This window comes from Gymnoscopelus braueri, assembly GCF_963280865.1.
Source record: "Gymnoscopelus braueri genome assembly, chromosome: 13".
Lineage (NCBI taxonomy): Eukaryota > Metazoa > Chordata > Actinopteri > Myctophiformes > Myctophidae > Gymnoscopelus > Gymnoscopelus braueri.
This window is the reverse complement of record NC_137615.1, coordinates 5,840,396-5,849,029: the sequence shown is the minus strand read 5'-3', so window position 1 is coordinate 5,849,029 and position 8,634 is coordinate 5,840,396. Positions and strand designations below refer to the sequence as shown.

The following is an 8,634-nucleotide window of genomic DNA, read 5'->3' as shown; positions in this document are numbered from 1 at the left end:
TTCCGTCATAGTTTTAGTCGACGAAATCAACACAGCTACATACCACATTAATAGTTGTGTTTGTACCGGCAAAACTTATAACGTGAGAATACGAGTCAACTCGCATACTTGATTAAAAACCACAAAAGGGAAAAAGATGGAGGATCTCAGTTTATTGTGTAAAAAAAACAAATCATCTCTAATACAAAAAAAATAGCGTAGAATATATACATATACATAATATAAAAACAGGTCAAAATAAAGGGTTACATTTTTAGTAGAAAGGGTACATTTTGATATAAGTCATCTTCACGTCTCTCTCATGTTGACGTGGTTTCCACGGTTTCATGGTTTGAGGAAGAGTCTGGTCTCTCTGTCTCCAAGGAGAAGTCTAAAAAGAGTCAAATAATAACATTCATTAATCTTCATTTATGTGTCTGTAATTCAGTGGTTCCCAAACCTTTAAGCTTGACACCCAAAAGAACTATTTGATGTTTGAAATCTCCCCAATTAAATGGTGTAAAGTTACTAAGTACATTTACTCAAGTACTGTACTTAAGTACAATTTTGAGGTATTTGTACTTTACTAGAGTATATCCAATTTCCAATACTTTTACTTCTACTCCACTACATCTCGGATCAACAAATATTGTACTTTTACTCCACTACAAATATTTGAAAACTTTAGTTACTAGTTGCATTATTATTACAAAACATACATTAACCACTTCAGCCCAATATACATTTCGTCCATTTGAAAATAGCCGATCTACAAGCTCACAATGCGTCGTGACGCGACGTATTGTGAGCTTGTAGATCTGCTATTTTCAAAGATATTTATACATTTTATACATTTGAAAACTTGTGAAATGGGATATTCCTGCATAAGAAGTACTTTCTACTTTTGGTACTTTAAAGTTGTACAATGCAGAATCACAAATAACGATTTTTAGCAACCTCTGCTGGTCACTACCGTCACTGCATACAATTTCCCTAGTCCTCGATTACCCAGAATTCCATTCGTTTTCACCGGAAGCCGGAAGCGTTTCAAAAAGCGATCTTTTAATTGTTTTATACTATCTACGGATCGTTTCTCTTAGCCAGTGGAGCATTAGTTACCATGAGCTGTGCTTTCTTTTTCTGTTCTTTTTCGATCTTCCAATCCTACATTATCTTAAAATCAGCGTGAGGTTCCTTTTTGTTAATAGCGCGGTAGTTCCTGGCCAAACAGGAAACCGTTGCGGTAGTTCCTGAGGACGTCGGCCACGACGTCATGACGTTGGCCAGGAACGTCATTTTCCCGGGAAAGTCCCCCCCGTACACGTTCAATAGAAAATATATAAATAAAAGGCTTCCGGGGGTGAAATTCACAAAAGATATACAATTTAACTTTAGTTTTGTTGAAAACGTTACCTAGTATTACTTTAAGTCCATTTTGATACCAATACTTTTGTACTTTTACTCAAGTGAATTTTTAATTCCGGACTTTTACTTGTAACAGAGTACTTCTACATTGCAGTATTGATACTTTTACTCAAGTAAACAATGGGAGTATACTTTTTCCACCACTGCCCAGTGGGTAGGTCCAGTAGTTAGTGTGTTGTAAACCTACCGAACCAGTCCAGCTGCCACCAGGCCCCCTCCGATGGGGCCCACCCAGTACACCCAGTGGTAGGTCCAGTAGTTAGAGAGCAGCGCCGGACCGAAGGCTCTGGCCGGGTTCAGACACGTACCGGACACGTCCCCGCTATAGGACAGATAAACAAGACAGATTACTGTTATTTTCTGTTTGTGACATAATGGTGTTCAGAGAGGTGGAAGAACTACACAGATTATTTACTTAACCCATTTTGGACAGGAACCTCTATTTGTAACTATACAACATACAACATACATTTGTTGTAATCTTTTAACAAATATTTGACGTTTTTCAGATAACTAAGGTCAGGATTTAGAAGGCGTTTTTAGAATCGGCCTCAGGTCTAAATTACCAGTATAATTAAAAAAAAAAAGCAATACCAGTATCAATACCATCATATAATAAAACTCTGCTGCAAATAAAAGGCCTGTGTTCAAAATATAACCTGAGTAAAAGTACAAAAGCAGCCATCAAAATATACTTACATTGAGAAAGTAAAAGAAAATGTAACTTTAAAACTTTTGTTTTGTTGTTCTACAATTTCACAACACGTTGCACTTATAGATCAGCTATTTTCAAATAGCCAAAGTATAAAATAGGGTATATCAAATAACGAGCATATGTCAAATAATGTTGGGTGGAGTAAACAGTACAATATTTAGCTCTGGGAGGTGGTGGAGTAAAACAGAAAATACTCAAGCAAAGTAAATGTACCTCAAAATTGTAATTGCACAGTACTTGGGTAAATGTTCTTAGTTACTGTCCAGTACTAATAGTGGTGTTTGCATTGAGATAAGCTCTCTGTAGTTGTGTGGGAAAGATGCACATAATTATGTTCATATAGGAATTCTAAAACAAGGCCAGGGCACCATAACAACTATGACACTCATCTTATCACACATTTCCATCTTATCTTCATGTCTGGAGTCATTTGTGACTCGTGCAAACATGACATCCTGCACTGTGAGATACAGATCTATGATGTTCAAACATGATTTTGAGATCAGATGCGTGATATATACACACATACAAGGCTTTCTCACAGAGCAACAGCAATAAGACGTTCAATATTCTCTCACCATCTTTAACCCATTAAGACCTGAAGCCGATTCTACATGTCTCCTAAATCCCAACAGTATTCTTTTTATATCAGTGGTGCTCAAACATTTTCATGTCAAGGACCACCCAAAATTATATGTATTTGGCCGCGGACCCCCATCTCAAAATATTTTGTTCCAGGGACCCTCCAGAAGCAAAGATTTGAGTTACAAATGGTCGCTTAAAAAAAAATATATATATTCAAAGATTTGCACATATTTTCTCAATTTTTCAAAAATAGCAGATCTACAAGCTTGTGGCACGGCACTCGGTGCCGCGCTATGAGCTTGTATATCTGCTATTTTTGAATAGCCAAAGTGTAAAATAATGCTTTTTAGCTCAAATAAAAAAATTACACAGATCCAGGTCTCAATGGGTCAAGTAAAGCCAGGGAAAGCATAATAATCACACATGAATCATATTACAGTATATTTGGAAAACAGAAGTTACTGATTATTTGAAAAAGTTTCTGATAGCAGAAAAAAAAAATGATTTTTCCGATGGATTGTGTCTAAATTAAGCCCTCAATTGACAAAAACTATAAAGGCTTAATTACAAAATATGTGTAAATCGTTGTGAGGCTTTGGAGGCGTCTTCTTTGGTCACAATTAATCAGTAATTCTTAAACTACAGACTGTTTCAGATTAAGCCACAGGCTCTGTAGTGAACTAGCCAAAGTCAAAGACGGGGTGCCGTGATTTTCAGTGATCCCCCCCCCCCCTAAAACATAATCATCAGGTACCGTATTATGGTTAAAGGAGAATTCCGGACATTTTAAGTGTTATCTTTGATGTGTCGTTACTCACCTACCGACGTAAACAGTGGCATTGTTTATTTCCAGAGATTCCCCTGTCGTCATATTTTCAACCCCCTCCGTTGTCATAATGGGAGCGCGTGTCATAGGGAAATTCGTCTATTATAACCGATGCAAAGTTATTTTTTTCTCTACTACTACTCATTGTGGAGTCTCATGATAGTCAAACATGCAGTGAAAGTTCCTGAGAGGCTACCGCTAATGACGAACGAGCTAACGCTAGTTGCTTGTTTCTCAACATGGCAACACCAAGTTGCCAGGTTCTGGATAGACGAATTTCCCTATGACACGCGCTCCCATTATGACAACGGAGGGGGTTGAAAATATGACGACAGGGGAATCTCTGGAAATAAACAATGCCACTGTTTACGTCGGTAGGTGGAGTAACACATCAAAGATAACACTTAAAATGTCCGGAATTCTCCTTTAAACTAGGAGGAAGAATTTTTTCAAAAAAGTGTACAGAAATTGTTGAAATTCTACTTAGTTACTTTCCACCACTGATTATTATTATCATTATTATTATGATGATGAGTTATTATTCACCCTGCCAGGACGTTGATGATGACGGTGCAGCCCACCATGAAGGGCACCAGGGGGCTCCTGCTCTTGGCGTTAACGGCCCCCAGCAGCACCACCATAGTGACCAGGCACGTCATGGCCACCTCCCCGAACAGAGCGCCGCTCAGCTGGCTCTCAGCCTTCAGCAGGGTGAACGCGGCGCCCTGGGCCGCGGCGTAGTGCTCCGTGCTGGTCATCGCCTGCATTGCGGACACAAAGGTCACAACGTTACAGTCAAATCCTCACACCAAGTGTTGGTTTTAAACCCATTCATTAATAATTTCCTCCCCGATCACCTGAGATTTCCACACTCACTCCAGAGGTCCACATTGCATCATATACTGTCTGGACTTCTACAAAGTCCAGATAATACCACAAAACTTTAGATTTTAGATTGAGAAACCTTTCGATAAGTAACTTATATACAGAGAAGGACACTCACCTTTGCCATGGCTGCTCCGATCACCCCTCCCCCCACCTGAGAGGCCAGATACGGGACCACCATTTTCAACTCCATGCCCCCGCACAGGTAGATGGCCAGGGTGAAGGGGGGGTTGAAGTGAGCGCCACTGTATGAGGGGGGGGGGGAGCGAGGGAGGGGACGAAAGAACAAAATTAGTTTCAAGGGCAGTGGTGGAAAAAAAATACTCAAATGTTTTACTTAAGTAAAAGTATCAATCCTGCAATGTAGACATACTCTGTTACAAGTAAAAGTCCGTACATTCAAAATGTACTTGAGTAAAAGTACAAAAGTATTGGAATCAAAATGGACTTAAAAGTACCAAAAGTAGAAAGTACTCTTTATGCTAATTGAAAATAGCAGATCTACAAGCTCTGCTATTTTCAAATGGTCAACATGTATATAGGGCTGAAGTGGTTAATGTATGTTTTTGTAATAATAATCGAAATCTACAAAGTAACTAGTACAAAAAAAAAATCTAATAATTGTAGTGGAGCAAAAGTACAATATTTGCACCTGAGATGTAGTGGAGTAGAAGTAAGAGTACTGAAATTTGGAAATACTCCAGTAAAGTAAAAAAAAAAACACCACTGTTCAAGGGTTTTATGAAGTGTTGTTTTTTACACACATGCTCTCCTATCAGTCAGGAGTGTGACTTCAATGGCAGCAATCAGTTCAGGATTAGATTAGGCTTGTTCATCCTTAATAACTGTGTTTAAACAGTGCTTCTCACAAAGTGGGGCCTGTCTAGGAGCCCCAGGGGGGGGGGCCTTGAGAGGGTTCAAGGGGTTCCCAGTCTATCTAAATTAGTTAATATTGCATTAAAATAAATCATTTTGACCTCTCTAACCCCTGTGTACATCGGCTATTTGAAATTAGCCTGCTATTTAACCCATTAAAGACCGGGAACGCATCTGTGTAACCACTTTAACCATTACTTTTATACCTTGGCTATTCAAAAATAGCAGATCTACAAGCTCATAGCGCGGCACCGAGTGCCGCACTATGAGCTTGTAGATCTGCTATTTTTGAAAAATCATGAACATTTGCGCAAATATTTGAATATATTTTTCAAAATCAATTCAAATCTTTGCTTCTGGGGGGGTCCCTGGAACAAAATATTTTCAGATTGGGGTCCGCGGCCAAATACGTGTAAACTTTGGGGGTCCTTGACATTAAAAAGTTTGAGAACCACTGATATAACATACGTTTAAAAAAAAAAACTGTTCGGATTTAGAACACATTTGTAGAATCCCAGAAGCAAAGATTTGAGTTAAAAATGTTTGCTTGAAATCAAAATATATATATTCAGAGATTTGCACAAATTTTCACAATAAAAAAAAAAATAGCAGATCTTCAAGCTCGTAGCGCGGCACGAGCTTGTAGATCTGCTATTTTTGAATAGCCAAAGAAATGACACACAGATGCATTCCCGGTCCTAATGGGTTAAAAAAAAATGATGTCACTGGCACAAAATATTTTCAGGTGGGGGGTCTGTCCGCAGCCAAATATATGTTAATTTGGGGGTTCCTTGACAAGGAAAAGTTTGAGAACCAACCACTGTTGTTAGACTACCAGAGGGCAGCTTTATAAGTGCAATATTGTCAATGTCTTGTTTAATTATTTTGTTTAAATACATCTATGGAGAGCTGTATTATCTAATGGCTGAATGTTAAAATTGTTATTCTCCAATAAAAAGATTGATAAAAAGAAGAAAAAATGCAATATTGTCTCAAAATGTCAAATATGTTGTGATGAGATGCACAGTAGCATGAGAAAGGGTGATAAAATCAAATGTCAGAAGACTGAGAGAATGTTTTTTTCTTTTTACAATGTCTCCTCTCATTACCTTATCTATACAAGCAACATTTTAACTATCCATGGACGTCACAGACATGCAAGGCAAGTTTATTTGTGGAGCATATTTCACACACAAAGGCATTTCAAAGTGCTTTAGAAAAGGCATAAAAAATACATTTAAAGGTAGGTAGGGTATTTTTTGGTTAAAACAAAAAGGTTTTTGTTAAAAGGTGAACGCTCTTGTGATAGTAATCATTGCTATATAGAGTGTTTGTTCAGTAACAGGGGTCCCCCCATCTCTCCAGCTCTTTAATAAACAGAAAATACATTTTCAGGTGGGTTGCCAATTTGAGCCAATCAAGAGAGAGTAGGCCTATCCATTTATCAACTTGAATTTCATGTTCCCCTTATGTTCCAAAATCTTGAGAGCTTGTAGATCTGCTATTTTCACCCCCACCATAAGGACGCCATAGGCTGGGTTGGCCCATTAATACCAGGAACGCATCTGTGTAACCACTTAAACCATTATTTTATACTTTGGCTATTCAAAAATAGCAGATATACAAGCTCATAGTGCCACGCTATGAGCTTGTAGATCTGCTATTTTACAAAAATCGTGAAAAATGTTTAACTCAAATCTTTGCTTCTTGGGGGTCCTTGAAACAAAATATTTTGAGACGGGGGTCGGCGGCCAAATACATATAATTTTGGGGGTCCTTGACATGAATAAGTTTGAGAACCACTGATATTATAGCAACATAGTTTTAAAAAAAAACTTTTAGGATTCAGAAGACATTTGTAGAATCGGAACCTCAGGCCTCCCAGTGAGCCACCTTCGTCTAAAACCGGGTTATAACTGGTCTAAAAGTGAACGTTTTTTTCAACGTCTATTCTTAGCCTAGACTAGCTGTTTTTTAAGCGTCTAGATTTAGACGTCTATATTACAGACGTCTTTTCAACGGCTATAATATAGACAACGGTCTATATATAGACGCTTAAAAAAACAGCTAATCAACGTCTAGGCTAAAAATAGACGTTGAAAAAACTTTTACTTTTAGACTAGTTGTAACCCGGTTTTAGCCTAGCCGTTAGACTATTTTAGAAGTCTAACGCTCTAAATGCTCAGTGGGCTTAATTAACATGCTACTGATGCTCGATTTGTCCCCCAAAAAACTCAGCCAAATGAAGTCATTGCTCAGTTCAACTTTTTCTCACTTTGCACACATTTATAAATGGAAACGCAAGAAGAAGAAGAAGAATAAGAAGAGGAGTTTTCCCTCACCTGATCTCCGCCATGCAGGCCACCATGACGGCCACGGCCAGGCCGTGCACCAGAGCCGGCTGCAGGCGGCCGGTCGACTCCACGTTCTCGATGACCGAGACGCAGCCGATGAACACGAAGAACGTGGTGCCCACCAGCTCCGCCAGGCAGGGCTGGAACATGCGCTCAAACCTGTTGGGAGGGCTGGAAGGAGGCGATGACCTCTTGTCGGAGTCCATCAGAGAGGAGCCCATGTCCCCCAGCTCCATCTTCTCGTCGGCCATATTGGTTATTCTGTTTGGTTTAGAATCAGAATCAGGTTTATTGTCACATCACAGGTTTAAAAAGTAAAAAAGTGGGTGAAATTCGCTTTCGTACATAGCTCCCATCGTAACGTTATTTCCAGTGGTGGAAAGTAACTAAGTACATTTACTTAAGTACTGTACAATTTTGAGGTATTTGTACTTTACTTGAGTATTTCCAATTTCCAATACTTTTACTTCTACTCCACTACATCTCAGAGGCAAATATGATACTTCCAATACTATTATTTGAAAACTTTAGTTACTTGTTACTTTGCAGATATAAATTATTACATTATAAAACATACATTAACCACTTCAGCCCTATTTTATACCTAGGCTATTTGGAAATAGCAGATCTACAAGCTCACAACGCGTCGCATCGCGATAGCATTGCAAGTGGGAAAGGAGAAAAAAATAAGTTATCTACATATTTACACTAGTACCTGAGATAAGATATAAAGGTGCGTGAGCATAGCAGCAATGTATACTGTGCATGATATACTTATGGACGTTAGTTAAGGTGCTTAGAGAAAAAAATCACAATAAAAGACAGAAGTCAGTGCGTTATACATGGGATTAAGGTGCAAGAAGTCAGTGCGTGTCGACCGCATCATCCACATAAGGTGGACTGACCCTGGTATAATCCACAAGAAGTTCCATGAGAAAAGAGGGGGAGAAAAAAAGTCACTTGTACCTGGTGTAATCCACAGGTGGGTC

General features: G+C 38.8%; 1 protein-coding gene across 1 annotated transcript; it reads right to left on the bottom strand.

Annotated features, from left to right (window-relative positions):
• Positions 1–259: 259 nt before the first annotated feature.
• aqp8b (aquaporin 8b) lies at positions 260–7,881 on the bottom strand (the record flags this gene model as incomplete). The annotated part of the gene is made up of 5 exons (XM_080447411.1): positions 260–370; positions 1,592–1,726; positions 4,077–4,291; positions 4,534–4,660; positions 7,634–7,881. 5 exons carry the CDS (start codon positions 7,879–7,881, stop codon positions 325–327), a joined length of 771 nt encoding a protein of 256 aa, XP_080303537.1. The 3' UTR covers positions 260–324.
• Between the last annotated feature and the right edge of the window lie 753 nt (positions 7,882–8,634).